General features: G+C 32.8%; 5 protein-coding genes across 5 annotated transcripts; 3 read left to right on the plus strand and 2 right to left on the minus strand.

The window, feature by feature from the left end:
* Positions 1-3,204: 3,204 nt before the first annotated feature.
* LOC129874098 (uncharacterized membrane protein At3g27390) lies at positions 3,205-7,637 on the plus strand. Its single transcript, XM_055949324.1, has 10 exons — positions 3,205-3,615; positions 4,012-4,120; positions 4,209-4,401; positions 4,495-4,631; positions 5,784-6,072; positions 6,183-6,289; positions 6,398-6,533; positions 6,630-6,828; positions 6,915-7,158; positions 7,257-7,637. Exons 1-10 carry the CDS (start codon positions 3,522-3,524, stop codon positions 7,516-7,518), a joined length of 1,770 nt encoding a protein of 589 aa, XP_055805299.1. The 5' UTR covers positions 3,205-3,521; the 3' UTR covers positions 7,519-7,637.
* Positions 7,638-7,982: 345 nt separating this feature from the next.
* Positions 7,983-11,337, minus strand: LOC129874099 (very-long-chain 3-oxoacyl-CoA reductase 1). Its single transcript, XM_055949326.1, has 3 exons — positions 10,387-11,337; positions 9,252-9,321; positions 7,983-8,611 (listed from the first exon to the last, which is right to left on the minus strand). The coding sequence occupies exons 1-3, from the start codon at positions 11,022-11,024 to the stop codon at positions 8,357-8,359; spliced, it is 963 nt and encodes a 320-aa protein (XP_055805301.1). The 5' UTR covers positions 11,025-11,337; the 3' UTR covers positions 7,983-8,356.
* Positions 11,338-13,250: 1,913 nt separating this feature from the next.
* Positions 13,251-14,069, plus strand: LOC129874750 (mavicyanin-like). The gene is made up of 2 exons (XM_055950099.1): positions 13,251-13,545; positions 13,640-14,069. The coding sequence occupies exons 1-2, from the start codon at positions 13,347-13,349 to the stop codon at positions 13,948-13,950; spliced, it is 510 nt and encodes a 169-aa protein (XP_055806074.1). The 5' UTR covers positions 13,251-13,346; the 3' UTR covers positions 13,951-14,069.
* A 632-nt stretch (positions 14,070-14,701) lies between these two features.
* Positions 14,702-16,242, minus strand: LOC129872795 (uncharacterized). Its single transcript, XM_055947677.1, has 2 exons — positions 16,067-16,242; positions 14,702-15,730 (listed from the first exon to the last, which is right to left on the minus strand). The coding sequence occupies exons 1-2, from the start codon at positions 16,240-16,242 to the stop codon at positions 14,728-14,730; spliced, it is 1,179 nt and encodes a 392-aa protein (XP_055803652.1). The 3' UTR covers positions 14,702-14,727.
* A 1,644-nt stretch (positions 16,243-17,886) lies between these two features.
* Positions 17,887-19,916, plus strand: LOC129874989 (protein NOI4). Its single transcript, XM_055950405.1, has 3 exons — positions 17,887-18,032; positions 18,734-18,925; positions 19,620-19,916. The coding sequence occupies exons 1-3, from the start codon at positions 18,024-18,026 to the stop codon at positions 19,641-19,643; spliced, it is 225 nt and encodes a 74-aa protein (XP_055806380.1). The 5' UTR covers positions 17,887-18,023; the 3' UTR covers positions 19,644-19,916.
* The last annotated feature ends 984 nt before the right edge of the window (positions 19,917-20,900 follow it).

Consider the following 20,900-nt stretch of genomic DNA (forward strand, 5'->3'; position numbering starts at 1 on the left):
CTTTTGTAACTCGAGAAAAAAAAATCACTTTTATTATAATTGTATTATTTACGTTTTAATGAGTAATTGTATATCAAGGACCACAATATTATGTGCATACAAATTTGTCTGATATTCTGTCTTAGATACACCTTTCGTCCCATATTAATTAATAGTATATTAGCTGTCTATTTTATTAAATTAAAAATTATTAATAATTTTTTTATATTATCTTTATGATTATTTTTTAAAAAAACGGATATATTCTCATACATTATTGGGGAGCAGATGACAAGTAAGTTAACATTTCAGAAAAACAAGTTGTCTAGGCATCATTACACATGGCCATGGCGGCTGGCGCTATTAATATAAAAATATACCCTTATCACTAGCAGATTTTTTTGTCATGTTTTTACCTAAAACATGAATATGACTAAAAATTTTTATATAAAAAAGATGCTACTTGTTCATAGTAATAATTATAAATTTCTCTTAACATTGATGATAAGTTGAAAGACTTTTTATTCAAAATTTTATTAATTAGAAGCAAGTTAGTAAAAATATGTATTATTTTCTGGTTTTTAGTAATGAGTAGTTTCTTAAATGATGTATTTAAAGCTAACAATATCATTTATTTTTAAAAGGATTATTGAATTTTTAGAGCTGACAATTCTAGATATTTAATAAGTTTTTCTTTCTCCATTTCAATTATAATGACATTTTTTTCCGGAATGTTTCTGATACTATTTCATTTTATAAATTGTTTTCACAAACTTAAAAATACAAATTCGTTTAATAATTTAAATATTAAATTTTGGAACGGACTCCTCCAGTGGACTCTATTGTACTGAGTCCATGCATCATGCAAGTCCATGCATCATGCAAGTCTACATTAATGGAATTATTAGGATATGACATATTCATTAATAAAATATATTTAAGAATAAAAATAAAAGACTATTTTTCTCTATTTCTCTTTAAATTATTTTCTTGGAAAATGTAAAGCAGTTAAAACCTTATTAAAAGAAAGGATAAATATGGATAAAAGTTTTGATAACTTTTTTTAAACTTTGAAAAATTTATTTATTTTGAACTACGAAAAAAATCTCAACAATTTACTTAATATGAATTAGAGGGCATATTATATTTCGACGTCTAATATCTAGCCCTTTTAAACTATTATTATTATTATTATTATTATTATTATTATTATTATTATTATTATTATTATTATAACAATTCAATACTGAAGATTTTTGGACAAACTGACAATTCTAGATACTCTAATAATTTCTTCTTTCTCCATATATGGCAATTTTTTGAACAAATTGACAATTCTAGATACTTTAATAATTTCTTCTTTCTCCATATATGGCAAAAAAAAATCCCGGAACTCTGATACTATTTCATTTTATAAAATGTTTTCACAAACATATAAATACAAATTCATTGAATAATTTAAATATTAAACTTTGATACTATAATGTTATAAAACTTCCAACAATCACTATAATTTCTTGTCAGTGTTACAGTATCATTACTGTTAATATATAGTAATATCAGTATAGATCTGAATCGTTTGACAACCAACACCCCCATCATTAATCAAGCATTTGCTTCATTAAGTATTTTTTTTTTAGTGAATTGAAGTCTTATGTGTTTCACCAAACAAAAAGTATTGTCGTATTGAGAAATCAAGAGTTTTCTTGTGGTTTTTGAACACTAAAACAATCTAAAATATTTTATAGTATGTTTAACCTAGTTTTTTGAGCGCTAAAACTATTTTTTTTAGTACATCTAAACCAAAAGATTCCTTGTGTTTTTTGACAATTTAAACTATTTTATACTCCTTTTATTTCACGTTAACTGAAATTTTAGAGGTTTTTTTTATTGTTTAAAGTAGTTGAATTATTCAAAATTTAAGATAAATATTTGAATTTTTTTTAATATTTATTCTTTCCATTAATGAAGTTTTGTAATTTTCTAGAAGTTAAACTATACTATTTACAAAGTCATACTCCAATAAAAGACTCTCTGTATTTATGATTTTATATTTAATCTTTTTTATCAGGTTGATTAAACAAAAAGATAATAAAAAAAAATATGATTCAAATTTTATCCTTAAATATTTTTCTTAATATGTATGCATTATCTTAAAAATTCAACTAATAGTATGTTTGGTCAAGTTTCTTGCACACTAAAAATATTTTTTTTCTTAATGCATTTTTTTCTTAGATGTCCAAAAATATTTTTCTAAAAATGTATTATCGGCCAACAAGATAATGTGCTACTGAAAATTGTCTCAATCTCAAATCACAAAACTCCAGTACTGTAACTTTCAGCAAAGCTGGAAATATTATCCGTTTTATATTTTATTATATTAAAAGAAAAAAAAAGATATAAAGGAATATAGAGAAAATGACCAAAATGGTCCTTAATGTAGGGTTAATCTTTTATTTTAATCCTTAATATATTTCACTTGATTGAAATAGTGTTTAATGGATAACAAATATTATAACAAATATGTTTCTTTTGATCCTTAGTATATTTCACTTGATTGAAATAATCTTTAATGTATAACAAAAGGTATTCATTTTAGTCATTTACCCTAAATCTAACAGATTTTATCCCCCCAAAAATGTGAAATTTAGTTGTGCACCATACGTGGCTTAAAAAATCCTCTATTATTGTCTTCTTTGTTAGTTTCAAATAAAAAATTCATGAAATCTAATATCATTGTCTCTATTTTTTTAAACAAAATTTACTATTTTTTTTGGCTTAAAACATGAATTTTTATCAGGTTAGTGGAATAATGTTTTAGGAATGAGAAAATGGTAAATTTTGCTGGAGAAAATGATATTAAATTTTATGGAGTTCTTTCTTTGGAGCTAACAAAGAAGACAACAATGGTGAATTTTGTTAGCCACGTCGGTTTCATAATTAAATTTAACATTTTTTTTATATAAATCTATTAGGTTTAGGATAAAAGATCAAAATGAACACCTTTTGTAATACATTAAGAATCATTTTAAGCGAGTAAAATATATTAAGGACCAAAATAAATATCTTTGTTATACGAATTATTTTAATTAAATGAAATACATTAAGGATCAAAATAAAACATTATTCATACATTAAGGGCTATTTTGGTCATTTTCTCAAGGAATCTATATAATTGAAAAGGTGTCCTTTGCTTCCAAACACTGTCAACTTTTTTTTTTAAATCTTTTCTTTTTCCATAAACTCCAAACGCTATTGGTAACTACTCTTTTCCCAATAACTTTGACAGTTAGCCAATTTCATAAATCCAAGTCAAAACCCATATCAATCTTCTTTTTTCTTTCCATTTTACGTCCTGATTACTGAAAGACTCAATTTTTCCCCAAAAAGACTGGATCTTCTTGTCAAGAAGTGTTGTTTTGAGAAGCAAAATCTGAGATTTTTGGTTGCAGTTTCCAAGTTTAATTGCTTGTGAAAAGGGGTTGTACCATTTTAGTGATTGTGTAAAGATCGGGCGGTTCTTGATTTAGCTAAGCATAAGAATGGAACCCCCAAGGGGGTTTCTGGCTTCTGTGTGGAACTTCATTTGTTTCTTACCTTACTTCATTGGCCTGCTTATTTTGGGTGTCTTGAAAGGTTCTTCTTCAATTACACTCCTATTAACATTTCACTGTTGTCTCTTCTTTCCTTTTTCTCAATTAACATACATTTTTCATTTTGTTGTACTGTTCCAAAGCCCAGGTACTTTCTTGTTATTCATCTCTGTTACTTAATTATGCTATTATTTTGTTGTAGTTACTGTTCCTCTGTAAGAATGCTATGGTATTTTGTCATGGTTTCTTCATTTCCGTTGCTTTAAAATGCTTTTATTTGAGCCGAGGGTATATTGGAAACAAACTCTCTATCTCTCAAGGTAGGGGTAAGACCAGATCCCACTTGTGGGATTACACTGGGTAAGTTGTTTTACTGTTCCAAAGCTAATCCATTGATTATGAATAGAATTGACAGGTTTGTGCCACTTACTCTTTGCAGGTGTCATTTTGTGCCCTTTCATCTTCATTATAGTCACTGTTGGAAACTCTGCCCTTATTTTGGGTCTTTGGCCAGTGCACCTGTTCTATACATTTTACTGTCTATGGAGGTGCATTTTTAAGCTATCTTTATCATGGTAAACCTTATGTGTCTAAAGATACTCTTTAGTGACTTCCACCTTGTTTGATGAATTGCAGCACAAAGCAACTAGGTCCAGCTTTAAAATCTTTGCTAAGCATATGTGTTCTTGTTATTTTATATTTCTGGCCGTTTGTTGGAATTGCAAGTAGCGTTGTTGGTGGGGTAGCTTATGGCTTCCTTTCACCAGTGTTTGCCACTTTCCAAGCTGTGGGTGGAAAGAAGACTAATGCCTTCTATCATAGTATATATGTATGTATTGATGGTTCCTATTTCCTACACTGTTTATATCTTATCTCTCATTTTGCCTTTTGAGTTTGTGAATTGGTTCACTGGTGATGGTAGGATGGGACTTGGGATGCAGTGAAAGGAAGCTTTACCATTGTTAGGGATGTGAAGGATGTCTTATACCATTCCTATTTCTCAATCATGGATGATTTGCGACTTCAAGGACCACCTGATGGAAAATACTATGAGATCAGGTTTTGTTGAATTGTTTATCTCGAAGTTCTTTTTCCCATCTTTATCCAATTTGAAGTTGGGCAATTTTCTCTATATTTCTATACCTTATATCTTTCATTATTAGTGAGTTTCAGATAGCTAGGTAGTATGTCAACTCAGTTAGTGAATTGTATCTTGTTCTGGAAATATACAACAAAGCAGCTTGCCGTTGTTTGAGAATTGCATGCTCTTCTTTTATTTCACTGTCAATTGAAGCCTACACCTCAAAGCTTTCTTGACAACTCCTATCATGTGCGAATGACAGGGGAGAGGATCTTGTATGGTGGTGTAATTTTAGCTACCGAAGCTTGCACGGCATTTCTTATCATATGTGAACAACAGATGAGAGAATATCTCGTATGATGGTTAACTTAAAAGGAAAACATAAATGGAGAATCTTAATGTCCCCTATCTTCGTGGATGTTCTCAACATTTCATATATTTTAACTTCTGTTTCAGAGGCATTTTCAAAACTCCAGCTTTCCCTTTATGTTCGACCTATTTTTGTATTAGTTCATCCCAAAAAATATATCCCTGTTACTAAATTGGCAAACTATACAAAAAGAAAGATAAGAAGTATATACTTACTGTTTATAGCATCTTTACATCTACCACATATTCTGCTAATAATACTGTCAACGATTTTTCAGAAAATCGTGAAGCCTTAAAACACTTATTTAGTTTCTCTTAATTCTTACAAAATGAAAAACATCAACTTCCTGGGTTTATAGCTATCTTAGGTCAATCAGGATGAGGTCAAGATGTTATTCTACTTGTAGTCAAATCTCCATATTCTTATGTCAACAGAAATAATGGTATACTATATGTTATTACTCTACTTGTCAGCAAGTCAGAATCTCCTTCTTGTGACAAACAGAAACACGGCTGCATTTGTTTTTGGAAATTTTCAGTACTTTGCTATAATTCTTTTAGTCTAAAGTTGCATGTTGTAGGTCTTTGCACTTGGGACATTTTAAAAAGCCTCCTGTTTTCCTTAACAAAAATGTTCTTCGATTTTCATGAATTCAACTTATGCTGTTTATCTGCAAGCATATGTTGGTTGTTAGGCTGGGTATAAATTCTTCATGAGAGATTTTCTTTTTGCTCAGAAGTTACTATGCAATCTATTGCAGGGTGCTTTATATTCCTTTGGCGCTAATAGCTGTGGAACTAGGACTCGTGGTTGACATACCAATGATCACATTAATTGCTGTTTGCAAATTCCCTTACATGCTTTTCAAGGGGTGGCGTCGTTTGTTTCATGATTGTATAGGCCGAGAAGGGCCTTTTTTAGAGTCAATCTGTGTGCCGTTTGCTGGCCTTGCTATCTTACTCTGGCCAATGGCTGTTGTTGGTGCATTCATTGGATCAATGTTAGCAAGTATCCCTTTAGGTGCTTATGCAGGAGTAGTTGTATATCAGGTTTTGTTCCTTTTCTTCTCCAACTCCTTACTTCAAAGACCTCAAAATTGCCTCTTTTTTTTTATACATTTCCGGAACTGCTAAAGTTTTACCAATGCCTTCTACTTCAGGAGTGTTCTATTTGGTCAGGGCTTTGCTATATCGTTGCTTCCTTGTCCCTATATGATGAATATAGCAATGATGTGCTAGACATGCCAGAAGGGTCCTGCTTTCCTAGGTTCTGATAACTACAACCTTTAGACCTCCAGAACTGTGATAATTGACAAAACTATATTTAATTTCAAATAATTTTGATAGTTTCCATATATCTGTGGTATTCATACAGGCCTCACTACAGAAAGAAGACTGCATCAAGGACCAGCTCTCGTGCAGGTTCTTTCTCAAGGCCTGATTCTTTCAAAAATCCACCATCTGATACAAACTCCATCAATGCCCCCTTGCTCGAGTTGAAGCCCCTGGAGGTATACTTTTTAAGTAATTTGCTTTTGTGATGCTTCGCCAATACCTGGCTGAGAATTTTGGTGCTAATTTGCGCTCAACATATATTACTACTGTAGCTTCTTGATGGCTTATTCAAGGGCTGTCAATATCATGGCGAAATCATGGTATCTAAAGGATTAATTACACAAAAAGACATTGAAGATGCCAAGTCTAATAAAGATAGTGGTCAAATCATTAGCATTGGTTTACCTGCCTATTGCATCCTTCAGACCCTTATACGGTCTGTAAAAGCCAACAGTGCTGGTATTTTGTTAAGTAAGTCAAATATGCAAGTTTGACAATTCAATAGAAAATTGGGATTATAGAAAGAGACTGATCATGTAAACCTTCTTTTAATGCAGGAGATGGCAGCACTGAAATAACTAGCACAAACAGGCCCAGAGATACCTTCTCTGAGTGGTTTTTCAATCCACTCTTGATCATCAAAGACCAGATCAAAGCCGGAAATCTTTCTGACAGCGAGGAGGAGTACCTTGGCAACTTGGTTTTGTTTAGTGGTGATCCTGAGAGGTTGAGGAATTCAAATATTGGATCACCACCTGAATCTGAACTGAAGCGAGCTGAATTTGAGGCGTTAGCTCGAAGGTGATAAACCTTTTTTTCCCGAGAAAAATAGATACTTTATTTTTTACCACTTATGGCATTCTGATTTTTGTATTAACTCTCCTGATTTTGTCATTAAGACTACGAGGCATCACCAAATCTATATCAAGATATCCAACATTCAAGCGCCGCTTTGAGAGTAGCATCAAGATTATCTTAGAAGAACTGGCCAAGAAGAATGGTGATAGTAGAAAATCAGAAGATGCAGGACCTCAGAGAACTCCCAGGTCAAAAAGCATGTTTGTTCGTATGTTTAGCGAGAAATCTTTCAAGACCAGAAATGGCAAGAATGATCAAGAGGCTCAACTGGTAGATTCTGATAGAGATGTTGAAATTCAATGATAATATGTATAACATTGGATCTGCATGAAAATCCTAGTACGATGATATCTTCTCTGCTGATGCTTTAGAATGAGCATGTGTTGTAAAATTGGCCTTAAGAATTTAATTTCTGTCTTCTTCGTTTGCTTCTCTTTATAGGTAGAAACTAGCATGCTTTGCTTAATCTGTCTGCACTTTCAGTTAACAGGTTTCGATTGAAAACTATTTTGACAGCTATAATTAGTTCTTCTTGCTGGAAATGAATTGTATTTTAATTGGACAAAGTTTATGGATTTGTGCATCAGTTGATTAAATATGTTGTTGCAACTTAGATAAAACTTTCTTTTTTCCTCTCTTTAAAGGGAGAACAAGGCTGAGAATGTACCATTGTAATAATTTAGCCAATGTTTTCAAAACAGTACTTACAGAAAACCTCACTCAAATCACAGGAGTTATATTTTGATCTTGTAATGGTAAGATTCAAATTAGCAAACCCAGAGCATGCAAGGGTACTTCATTGGTTCATAGAAATAAACACCATACTGAAAATTCATTCTGCAACATCAAACTCAACGAATAAATACAAACAGTATCTTCTGACTCACTTGCTATGGAAATGATTCTTTTGGCTAGACATAGTGTGGAATTGAGAGTTTGAATTTCTTTTAGACTGCTCTTGATTCAATCAGCCTACAACTAAAAAATGCAACAAGAACACTGGGACTTGTTTAATGAGTAGAACGAAATCAAGTTTCTTGTTGCATTACCATAACTAGCAATACCCAATTGGAAATAGAAACAGAAAGAAGATGTCTACAAATCAGACTTAAGATATGGAATGAGGTAAAGGAGATGCTTTCTATTCATTCTTCCTGGAGTCCTTCAGCTGCCCTCTCCTTCGGATTCCAATGCAGAACTTAAGACGCCAAGCATCAACCATCGATTCTGGCAATGAATATAGCAAACCCCATAGAAGAGAATGGGGCCAGTAAGGTGTGCACCTTGGCTCATGACCAATCCATCGCAGTGCAGCCCGAGCATAACCATCAGTCGAGGGAACAAAAAATGAAGATCTTTTGATTGACGCCATTTTTGTTGCCACATACAGCGGCACCTATATTTGGAAAACCACAAATAATGTTGTATCAGTGGAAAATTTTAAAAATAATGTAACCAAGGATGTCAGGATGTCCTCTAACTTTAACAAGATCTTATTAAATGCATTTTGTTCATGAAGTTGAGCTAGATGCCAACAGACAAATTCATTCGCTACAAAAAATCACTCAAAATGCTTAATAATAGAAGGCCAAGTTGAAAAAGTAAAATTTTTATTTATATATTTCAGCATAACAAGTATTCAGAAATTCAATGTCCCCCCAACCTACACTTCTCCCATATTAGCCTCACACGTTCGTCCATAATGAATAACTAGCCATAGTGAACTCTACAGCCAAACATCCATTAGTGCGCCAATTTTAAGATTTTTTACAAGACTATTTGTATGCTCCTAAAATGTGTTCCGTACTTCTGTGTTGTAGAATAAATATATCAAGAAGCAAAAGACAAGGCAATAGGACATAACACAGTAGGGAATTTCAGATGGGACTTGTACGCCAGCATAAAAAAGATTATGATTACAACTTTCAAAATTGACAAGAAACTGAGATCAAAAGCCCGTAAATCCAAATGATCATCAGATGAGGCATCTAGAGAACTGAATTAAAAGCCAGTAATACCAAGGGCATAACATATACCTGGCATTGCACATCAATTCCACTCTTCTTGTACTCTACATAGAGGCATCTGGAGAACTGATCAATGTATCTGAAAAATAGATCCAAAAAGTTCAATGCAACACCAAAGAATATTAGGGAACAACTATTGTTTCATGCTTAAACATATAAATCTTACTAGAAGTCTAAAACATTGTCATTATTTAAAACAAGGAACCAGTGGTAATGCAAAACTATCATCAGTGCCTCAAATTAGCTTAAAGGTCAGAATGAATTTCACCTGATGATATATCAAGCTTTGTTCAGTACCAACTACCGGAAAACAATCTCCCCACCCCCTTTCATTTTCAGTATCATTATTTTCTTTATATTACATTCGGCCACTCAATCAGCTAAAGTTATCTTTCATTGGGATAATCTTCCTCCTGCATTGCATGGCCGCAACTTTGTAGAGTCTATAGACTGCTTGTCAAACCATTTCTTAATGAAGAATTATTTTCCAATTTCTTAGGTTTGTCGTCCTTCAAATTTCAGCAATGCCCTGGCTTCCAATTTCTTATTAATACACTACATTATTAGTTTGTGGGGAGATGAAGGCCAGCAGTGGGAACTGGTGGGTCATGCTGGCTCATAAAGAAATAGAGTGTGTAGAGGAGCAACAATTAAGGGGCACAGTCACTGTAGGATTTTCGGATGTCATTGCCTTGTGGGAGTACCTCAAACCCCAATTGCCCGTGTCCAGAAACAATTCAGTTTTTACAGAAATTCATGAATCTTCACCCCGGGAACAAGTTGACCTCATTTTAAAAATAGAGGACATCAATATTCTCATGTCATCCAATGATATAGTAAATCTCTGAGATGAGGACGTCTCGATTAGCAATCAGATCTCCACTCAAATTTAGTGTTTGGAAATCCATCCATATGCACATACTTTATGAATATCAGCATATAGTTTACATTTAAGATTTTCTACAAATTTCTAGTTGGCTTCAAAGTCTATCAACTTATGTATAACTTTATTACATTTTTTTCCTAATAAGTTTAAACTTAAGGTGCAATCATTCAATCCAAAAGGACCTCAAAACTAACAATAGACTAAATTCCTTAGTATAAATTAGAGGGGGGAAAGCAGCTAAAGAGAGTGTGAACTTACGCTTTAGTAGCGGCATAAACAGCATACAGGGGATCAGATGGGATAACAATGGCCGAACCAGAACCAATATTAACAATCGCTCCTCTTTTCCTCTGAATCATACCAGGCAAAACAGCTTGAGTAACCTTTGTAGTTCCTTCCACATTAACTTTTATCAAATCAGCCAACAGCTTATCATCCACCTCATGGAAAAATCTAGCATGAGGATACGAAACCCCAACATTGTTAATCAAAACCCCAACATCTAATCCTTCAATTGTCTCCTTAATCTTCTTAACCCCTTCATCCAAATCACCGGAGAAATCAACGACCACTGTTTTGATCTGGGTCTGTCCATATTTGGCCTTAATCGATTCAGAAACGTCCTTGAGTTTATCAGGGTTACGACCCACAAGAACTAAATTAAGCCCTTTTCGAGCTAATTGAAAAGCAAACCCCTTTCCAATACCATCTGTAGGTCCAGTAACAAGTGCCCACGACCCATATTTCTTAAGATTCTTAGCAGGTCTGAGGAAATTGACATAGACCCATTTGAGAAAGATGAGTGTAAAACACAAGAGTTTCAAACAACCTAAAGAAAGTAGAAAAAGAAGCCATAAAGGCTGAGATTTGAGCTGATGGTAGATGCAAGACTCCATGTTTGAGTGGAGCAGAAACAGTAGTTTTGCTAGAAAATAAGAAAAAAAATTAATTATATTTAAAAAGATAAAAAATAAAGTAATATATGTATAGATCTAAAGATTGAATCTTTGAGCGTTAATAACGCAATCTATTAATGCACATGGATGAGCATTCGGCACAGCTGGGAGAATGGGCTATGGTTAGGCAGCCGCGGTTGGCCATTTAATAGGGTGTCTAAATGGCAATTTTTTTTTCTAAGGTCAATGCAGAGATTTACATTATGGAAAGTTCAATAGTAAGTTAGTTGAAGTTAGATGAACAAAATTTAGTGTGCTATCGACTTAGGTGATCCGTCATGGAATACTACATCTAACTCCCTCAATTTATAATGTTTATTTAGTGATAGTGATTAATTTTCGCATATTTCAATTAATTATACGAAATACTATCTGATATCTCAGGACTCTCAATCACTTTATTTATCACTAGGCCACACTCTTAGAAATATTTTTAAAAAATTAATATAAATAGTTGCATATTTAATAGTTTAAATAAATATAATTAGCGGATATGTAATATATAACTATTCTCTTCGTCTCAATTTATATGACGCATTTATCAAGTTTTTCTTTTTTATTGATGTGACCTTTTAAATATTTTAAATTATTAATTATTGCGATTTATAATATATTTTTTACATAAATTTCAAATATATGAATTTAATTTCTAAAAATTTGAATCTCGTTCACATAAATTGGAAACATAAAGAATATAATAAATGTGTATTGATGTGATTTAATATACAATCATCAAAGTTTTGGACGGCTTGAGAGATAACTTCTGGAATTTACAAATAGAACCCAATAATTTTAAATTACTAGTTTGGTTATCTACATATCCTCCCCAAATATAATTTCTTATTTTTCATTCCAGTCTTTTCTTTTCTCGTGCAAAGAAAGCGTATTTTAGACACTTACAGCTAATTTGGAGCTTATCAATGAAAAATGTCTCTTAGTTCTGAATTAAATAATGAATTCAATTGACTATTTATGTAAATATATTTTATTATAAGCCACTTTTATTTTTGTTTAGTGCTAATTATACTTTTTCCTTACACCTTTTGTTCAATTTTTGTGTTCTCTCGATTCATTATTTACCTTTACACTTATTCTAGTTTTTTGTTTTTTTTAACTGTATGACTCATTAATCATACACAATACAAATAGTATACCATTGTTATACAGTTTTGTGGATGTATTCAAAAATAGACTTCTCTTGGAAAATTGAGAATACAGAGGTGACAAATAGGTAAATTAGGTCATATTAATAAATATCTTGTGATTCAATCGATCTAAAAAGTTTAAGTGAGTCAAAATTAATTGAGACAAGATAGGTCAATTAAGTTGTTATAACCCAACTCATCCGTCATGACCAAATGTATCCCTTCCTTTAATCCTTTTATTTTAATTTTTTGAAAAAGAAAGTTATAAAACTAATATATTTTTCTTAAATTATTAGCTTAAATTCTTTTAAATTTACATCATTTTCAATCTCAAAAATTGTTTTTTCATGTTTGAGTTTAAGTTATATTTCAATCAGTTGAGTTACATTGTTTGATTAATTTGTTTGATACGATACAATATTTGTTAGGTCAAGTCTACAAATGAATTATAATTCAATTCATTTAAATTGAGCAAGTTAATTACTAATAAATGAGTTGATTTTAATTTGCCACCTCAATATGTTTGAACATAGTTACACTTGAGGAGCAATTGCAAAACACAAGAGATGTATAGTGGATAACTGTTTAAGTTATTTTGAGAGTTAATATTACAAATATAGATTGTCACTCAATTAAAGATTTTTTTTCTCAGAAAGTCACTAAACTTTTGTTTATAACTTTAAAGCCACTGCTAAAATAAATATTTTTCTCTTACAAAGTCACTCAATTTTTATTATAACCTCAAAATCACTCAATCAGAAATATTTTACATATTTAATTAATTTTTTCAGGGTTCACTGGGTTGTTGTTGTTATTGTATTTAGTTAATTTTTTCATTAAAGTTTATTGACATATGTGTTTTTTTAGAAAAACCCATAATTGTAAAAAATAAGTCCACCACCTTCAAGTTTCCATATTTTCCTCCCACACGTCCCCCACCCACGTTAATTGTTATGTGCACGTATTCTTGTATATTAAAACTAATTGAACTAACTGCTCGATCCCCTATCACACTAAACACAAAATTAAACTGTTCCTTCTAAGTTCGTTTCCTCATTATCTGTAGCAGCTTCCCAAAATTTGCCTCTTAAATTAATTGCCGGACTCGTGTGATATCATGGCTCTGACATGTTTTGGTAACGTGTTCATCTCAATATTAATTTTGAGTATTGCGTCTTCTCTTCAATTTGTGAGTGCCTCATCCATGGAATTCCAAGTTGGTGACACTACTGGTTGGACAGTTCCTCCCGACAATGACACCATTTTTTACAACAACTGGGCTTCCGCTATGAGGTTCAAAATCGGCGACACTATCCGTAAGCACTTTAACTTGTTACTTGCACAAATTAAATGTACGATATTGCATGAAGTGGCATTAATTAAAGTATTGTAATTTGGCTATGGATTTAGGTTTCAAGTACAAGAAGGATTCAGTGATGGAGGTGACGGATAAAGAGTACAAGAAATGCAACTCAACGCAGCCCCATTTCTTTTCCAACACTGGGAACACGATGTTCACGTTGGAGCATTCTGGCTATTTCTATTTCATGAGTGGAGCAGCGGGACATTGTGAGCGAGGACAACGAATGATCGTAAGGGTTATGGTCCAGGATGTGATCAATGATGAAGCTACTTCTGATGCAGCATTCTCATTGCCAATCTTTCAACAACTTTGCGCTCTTCACCTTCTCTTCTTTCTTTTCGTTGCACTTGTCTACTAGCTTAGCTACATCTTTAATTTAAACAATTTGTTGATGTTTTCTCGCACTAGTTTAATTTAGTAGTTGTTAATTGTACATTGTTTTTCTTCTGAATAGACATACTTCGTTGAAATTGTTTATTTTTTATTTTCTCTAGATTATATTGATACGTGTTTCAATTTATAGGACATTGTTTCCTTTTTAGCAAGTTAAAAAAGTGTGACGTTTCTATGAGAACTCCTTAATTTTGAACTTTTTCATCTTACCCTGAATCATATCGGTTCTTACATGGTTTAATTAGTTTAAGTCTACACATTCAAAGGATATGTACAGTACCTTAATTTTCCGTACGGATTGTGTGCAAAAAGGTCTTACCTTTTAATTGTATGTTCAATTAAACACCATTATATAAAATGGGAAGTCATAGTTTTAACCATGATTGCATCACCTCAGAACATACCATAAGATTGCTAAGTATCGCTAACAGAATGTGTTGAGAGTTTTATGAACTATGTTTGGCAATGCACTATTGTTGAACCTGATAAATTTCAACTTATAAGCGTGCAGAACTAAGTATATATCATAGAATCGAAAAAAGTACTTTAGCATATTTTAATTTCTTCTTTAAATCTGCTTCCAAGAATTAAAGATCAATAAATCAATACTGAAATGGAGTTCACGACAGGAAGACTTGAGAGAGAAAAGGGCATTGAAATTTGAGAAGAAAAAACAAGATATATAATCTGGAATGGGCACTTGATCGGGTCTCATGAGGTAAAAGCTGGCCCATAACTGAAATTATGGAGTGCAATATTGGAGCCACGATGAATCACCTACATATTCAGATGAATCACTTAATTCACGAACACGAGCTACATCTTCAACAGAATTAGCAGGCCCTGCTGGTCCGCTCTGATCTTTAGTGCCTCCTCGTCTTCGTCTCTGATAAGTGATTTCATAGTGACACGAAAATTGTGCAGTATTCAGCTTATCATGATCATTTCCCGTTTGCACGGTTACCTTGTCAAGAAAAATTGTATCAGAAATTAATAAGCCATGTTTTGCAGCATACACTTCCCATGCCCCTCCAAGATGGTATTGATCACCCATCTCAGTATGCAATAATTTCATTTCGACCAAATTGTTCCCCACTGGATCAAATAAAGGCAGAGCAATTTCTCCGCCTGCTGCAGGAAGAGGAAGGTCACGGCCCAAATTCTCTTCAACGTCTTTCTTCGGTAGCTGTATGAACATTACACCTTTAGTACGGCCACCATATCTGTACACAATTTGCGAACATAATTTCATCTCAACAACTGGTTCTATCTCTATTAATCCTGTACCACCACGACTATACGAATATCGTTCACACAACTTTTTTACGTATAGGCCTTTTACATCAGCTCTAGACAAACGCCTGAGGAGTACACGGTTATTCATGTCAATAGCTTTTTGGTCACAAGTGTATCCGATTCGAAGGCCGAATTGCTGAGAAATCTCAAGTAGTACCAAATCCTTATTAGCTTTCAATTGATTTTCCTTAACGAAATCCTTCCATTGTCCAGTGAAATAATAACATTCATTGTCTCTATTATCGCATACCAAATTGACTTTTCGTGTTTTTTCTCCAGCATCAACGCGCCGTTGTAATTTCAAACTCTGTATATAATGCGCCAATCTCCTGGGAATCTCTAAGTGATCTCCAGTAATGTCGTCTTCGCTTAATTGCTTTTCGAAAAACTGTTTTCCATTTTCATCTCTGTAAACCCATGCGGTTCCCGTGTCAACAGGGCTACTACCTCTGCCATTAACAGAAGAAATAGAAATATTATCAGTTGGATCTATACATACATACATTCAGTACTCATAATTTCAATTAGGCTAAATACATCGATAGTCCCTTCAAGTTATCAGTAAATTTTATTTAGACATTTGAACTACAAACAATTTTAATTGAACACCTAAACATATGATAAAATGTTTCTATTAGAGCAATTAAACACCTGATCAATTGGAATATACTATAGTGCAAATGTCTAAATGAAGTTCACTGACAAGTTTAAGGGTTGGTCGATCAGACTTTCGATTAATTAGTTATGGTTCTAGTTTAAAGAACAGGGAATTATAATACACATACTTGGAGTCTTTGGTTTGCAGAGAACCGTTGTCTGAATTGTCAGGGTTATCGGAGATTTCATTGTTCTGTTCCTCCACCACTGTCGTTGAATCACTCTGTTGATCAACTTGATTGTAACTATCGGAGATTTCATTCTTCTCCAGTAGTTGATCACGAAGCCCCGAATCGTCTGACATTTTCAACTTCGTAACTTATTTAGTTTTTGCTACAAATTCTTAGACAGTATGCTACGGTATGATCTTCTAAAGGGACAATAAATAAATAAATAACGTAGAGGAAAACTGAGTAGCTAATAATGGGAGTATGGAGTTGTAGTTTCACCATAATTTATAGAGGTAGCAGTGAAGTGTTCGTGCACCCACGCTTATTCAAAAAACATTATCTTATAGTATTTCCCAATTTGCTTTATGTCTTCAATTTGACCAGTATATGACAATAACCCTTATGAAAGATATATAGTTTTTTCCAAGTTAATTACCTGGAAATGGTAAACGGGTTGGGTTTTCCATCGGGGTATCAAATTCGCACGTTGCAAAGAACTATTTTTGGGCATGACCATCCTGCCACATACCAATGTTGGTTATTCTTATAACTTCAAATGCATGGTTTCTCATTTTCTGACCAAAATTTAGATTGGTCAAAGTTTTAACTTTTTCCTTTTTAAACAGAAAGATTTTAAGAATTTTTTAACGTAGTTGGAAAGTGTCTTTTCTCAAAAAGGAAAAAAATTGAAGGGACACACGAGATTTGATAAAGAAACAACACAAGAAAATATTCAAATAAGTATTGGGTTTGCAAGAACATTTCTTCAGACCACTTGATCATAAAATAAAATTCTCCAAATGCTGTCGCATTCATAAGAAAGTAAAAATACTTGTAAAGCAATTCTTTTAATGATTAATGAATGGCCGACGTTGGACATGTCAACTCAATAAATAAGTTGATCGTAAACCGTCCAATATTTATTTGGATAAAGATAAATATTATTGATTTGAGCTAAATAATGAATTATAATCTTACCACTTTTCCTAATGCAAACTTATTTTTATTTATCTGTTTTGCTTTTATAGTTTTTTTTTATCACCAAATCAAATTAATAAAAGTTTTTACTATAACTAAATGTATAGCCAAGTTTTATTTTTTCATTAATTGTACGTTTTAAAAAAAATTTGGAGAGCAACAATTTATGTTTGGCTAATAATTTTTTAAAAATTAATCTTTTTTCATTATTAGATCAACAATTTGTGTTACCCCAATGTTTCAAAGTGTTTCTCGTAAAGAACTATCTTTTAGCTTATGAAAAACGGTATACATTGCTATTCATTAACACTCATTTTTTTCTACTAAAGCTTAACCAAACATCTTAATTCTAAAAAATGAGCATTTCTAAAAAAAAAAACACTTTTTTGCTCCCTATATAAACCTGACCAAACAAGCTATAACTTAAATTATAACCAAAATGATCAACTAATATATATATCCAGCTTAAGCTTCTACATCTAAACGGATTGAACAAGTTATATTTTTATGACTATAATCACACCACGAAATGATACGTACAAATTTGGAATTTTCCATGCCGTCCAGAAAAGCAGTCCAATCCTCTCTCTCTTTTATATATATATATATTTCAATTTGGATTTTTACGAATTCATCTCTTTTGGCCACAAAAAAAAATATTTTTTTTTTTTAAAAAGATTGCAATTTTCAAACAGGACGGAGAATCTCAACAGGGGACTTTTGGGGGCATTTGACTTTTAGGATTTCTTAGAGTATATTATTATTCAATTAAAAAATGGGTGTGTCATGGGTGCAACAACTAATTTGCAATTTGATTTTCCACTCCTTTAATTGTCCTCTCCCTCATGATTCGTTCTGATCATCCCCCCTCTCTCTCTCTCTTTCTTTGTTTTCTTCTTCCTTTCATCTATTCAATTACAAGAAAAATAGCATATTCATGAATTCTGTAAGTTTCTCTCTTTTCCATTTTCTTTTGTTTTTATCATGAATTCCCTATGCCTCTGAACGTGAACGTTCTTGAATTTGTTGTATGCTATTGAATACGATGGAATATAATGAGATTCAAGAATATGTAAAAATCCAAAACCCCGACCCCCACATTTCTCCTGGAATGAATTAGACGTTAGGAAAAATTGTTTCAAATGTATATGATTGTTATGTTAATATATGGCATGGCTAAGACCAACCTTATTTGCCTTTATATTACCAATTGCCTTGCTGTATTTGATTCACCAACAAGCTTTTGTGTATTTTTTGCTTGATTTTTATAGCGAGATGGAGCATGTTTAGTTAAGAATCTATATCACATTTCGGTTTAACAAATATGTTTTATTGATTGTTCATCGAAAAGATTGGAAGAAAATCACATGTTGGAGTTGTTTGACTTAACAAGAAGTTCTAAGGGAAAAAAGACGAGCCTTTTGACATATATCAAAAAGTACCTAGCCTTAGAATTGGTGTTTTAAACATGTCGTGTCATTTCTATAGCTTTAACATGTCATTGTAAGTAAAATGAGAAAAAAGTTTCATTCTTTTTGAAATAGACTGAAAAATTATAGTACATTAATTTACCCAAAGGAACATAAAGAAAGGCTATTGTTTGCGTATGGTTAACTTACATTTCTCTGTTTTTGATACCATTTTCAGCAAGAGAAAGGTCGGCCATTGCCGAAATTCGGGGAGTGGGATGTAAATAATCCGGCCTCGGCAGATGGATTCACTGTCATATTTGCTAAGGCTAGAGATGACAAGAAGGCTAATAGCAGTGCAGCACCAACACAAACGCCCAGGAATGACTATGCATATGGACAACCTAACCCTTATCAGCAAGAACCCAGGGTATATATACATACCCTCAACTACTAAATCTTAGTAAAAGTTCTTCCTTTTGTGCTACAAGCATTCAAAAACATTACATTTTAGAGTTAAGGTCTAGTTGTTGTTTTTACTACTTGTTGTCTCGTATCACCCTATTTTCTTACTATCCTGTTGTTGTTATTGCATATGTCTTCATAAATGTTGTGTTTTTTGCTTTCCTTGTGCTGAGGGTTTATTGGAAACAACCTCTCTATCCTCTCCAGACCCCACTTGTGGGTATATACTGTATATGTTGTTGTTGTTTGGCTAGTTGTTGTTGCTTACATATTTGTCAGGAGTTCCTTTTAAGTTTGGTTCTAGACTTGTCTGTCAGTGTAGGAAAAAATGTGAGATTCACGAACAATTTTATTCTAGGTTATAGTTGTCTTGTGGTGACATGATATGTATTTGAATTGCATTTCTTGGAAACTAGAACCAGATCTATTGAAACTTAACGAAAAATAGATATACCACGAACGTCATGTTCAATGTTTGTTAGGAGTCTTTGTAATCTTGTTAGTAGGATGTGTAAAGAATTTCTGATGTTAGATATATAATCTAATTATTGAACGTTCTAAAGATACATGTTCATCGTACAGTACTCAGACTCCAACTAGTTTAGTATTGATGGTAATTGATTTGATTGAATCGATTCTAACGTCTACTATGTATGCAGAAAAAAAGGTTTTGCTGTTTCTGAAAGCAGGATGTTTCGGTGGCTGTGAATTATGAGACTTTTAGGCCATCGTATATTGCAGTACAAATGATCTGCCAAGTGGGAGAATGGGTGCTGCAGCTTCTGTTTGTATTTTACTCTATTGGTTGTTGTTGCATATAAGGTTTTCTTGAAGTCTCTCTCAATAGTAGTCTACTCCCCAATATATGTATCCAGGGGAATCGTCGATCAACTTTCACAAACACGCTAATGTATTGTACTCCACAAGCATAGTCGATCACTCTGTCCATTTTTATCACTTCTCTCATACAACATGATCACTACACTGAATGATATATCTTTTATGCGCTCTGTCCTCTGAGCAAATTTTCAATGCGTGGTTTTACTTGCGCAATTTGAATATTTGAACGTTCTGCAGCTACATGGATTATGTATCTTGTACATTATAATGATGAAACTTGCCTCTTGACTCCATCAGGGTTGGCTGCTAGTAGAGAAGGAAGTCATTTTTAGGATATTATATATTATACACTTGTTATAAAGATTAACATGTTGCCTTAGCTAACCAACAAGAGAGTTGTCGTAAAGTGGTAAGTACTCCTTCATCATTAACCAAAAAGGTCTCGGGTTCAAGTCCCTTTGGATACGGAGTTGCCTTTGTTAGAGAGTGCTTTACCCCTTGAACTTTCCGGTGCGAATCCAAATTTAGTCGGACTCCAATGTGAGTACCGAACACTGGGTGGGAAACTAAAAAAAAAATGTTGCGGTAGGTCAACTTAATATAATGATATACGCTGTCAGTTTACAAAAATAATTAACCTCAAAAGAAAATAAGTATCTCCCTCTCTCTGATAGTTCATGACAACTTACTCAAGGTTGGTATAACTTATAACAAGGACAGTAGCCAGAGGATACAGGTGGGCGTTCTGACTGTTCGGATTGAATATGAAAACTTCGATTTGCGGACAAAAGAACTAAAATCTGAATTCGTTCCAAATAAATTGGATTGGATAGGTTTTCTTAAGTTCAGTTTTGAACTTTGGTTATTTTGAATTTTTGATTTTGAGCTAATAAGTTGAGTTTCTTTCTTCTTAAAAAAATGAACATCCTGACAAAGTATTCACGTCAAATTACCTTAATAGTTTCTCAATTTCACCACAATTATCCAAATAAAATATTCATTCAAGCAATTAACCATTATCAAGAAAATTCCTAATCTAAATAAAGTAAAATCATGTCTAGATAAATCATGCTACTGTCAATCATTATTCAATATTCTTT

The sequence above is a fragment of the Solanum dulcamara genome, chromosome 11 (assembly GCF_947179165.1).
Source record: "Solanum dulcamara chromosome 11, daSolDulc1.2, whole genome shotgun sequence".
NCBI classification, from domain to species: Eukaryota; Viridiplantae; Streptophyta; class Magnoliopsida; order Solanales; family Solanaceae; genus Solanum; species Solanum dulcamara.

What these genes read in the sequence shown, in the direction of transcription:
- LOC129874750 (XM_055950099.1), top strand. Translation starts at nt 13,347, where the DNA reads ATGGCTCTGACATGTTTTGGTAACGTGTTCATCTCAATATTAATTTTG. An exon ending in CAAAATCGGCGACACTATCC is followed by an intron (nt 13,546 to 13,639) that starts GTAAGCACTTTA and finishes CTATGGATTTAG; the next exon opens with GTTTCAAGTACAAGAAGGAT.
- LOC129874098 (XM_055949324.1), top strand. Translation starts at nt 3,522, where the DNA reads ATGGAACCCCCAAGGGGGTTTCTGGCTTCTGTGTGGAACTTCATTTGT. An exon ending in CCTTCTATCATAGTATATAT is followed by an intron (nt 4,402 to 4,494) that starts GTATGTATTGAT and finishes TGGTGATGGTAG; the next exon opens with GATGGGACTTGGGATGCAGT. An exon ending in GGAAAATACTATGAGATCAG is followed by an intron (nt 4,632 to 5,783) that starts GTTTTGTTGAAT and finishes AATCTATTGCAG; the next exon opens with GGTGCTTTATATTCCTTTGG.
- LOC129872795 (XM_055947677.1), bottom strand. Translation starts at nt 16,242, where the DNA reads ATGTCAGACGATTCGGGGCTTCGTGATCAACTACTGGAGAAGAATGAA. An exon ending in CTGCAAACCAAAGACTCCAA is followed by an intron (nt 15,731 to 16,066) that starts GTATGTGTATTA and finishes TGTTAATGGCAG; the next exon opens with AGGTAGTAGCCCTGTTGACA.
- LOC129874989 (XM_055950405.1), top strand. An exon ending in CTTATCAGCAAGAACCCAGG is followed by an intron (nt 18,926 to 19,619) that starts GTATATATACAT and finishes CTATGTATGCAG; the next exon opens with AAAAAAAGGTTTTGCTGTTT.
- LOC129874099 (XM_055949326.1), bottom strand. Translation starts at nt 11,024, where the DNA reads ATGGAGTCTTGCATCTACCATCAGCTCAAATCTCAGCCTTTATGGCTT. An exon ending in GTTTATGCCGCTACTAAAGC is followed by an intron (nt 9,322 to 10,386) that starts GTAAGTTCACAC and finishes TCTATTTTTCAG; the next exon opens with ATACATTGATCAGTTCTCCA. An exon ending in GAATTGATGTGCAATGCCAG is followed by an intron (nt 8,612 to 9,251) that starts GTATATGTTATG and finishes TTCCAAATATAG; the next exon opens with GTGCCGCTGTATGTGGCAAC.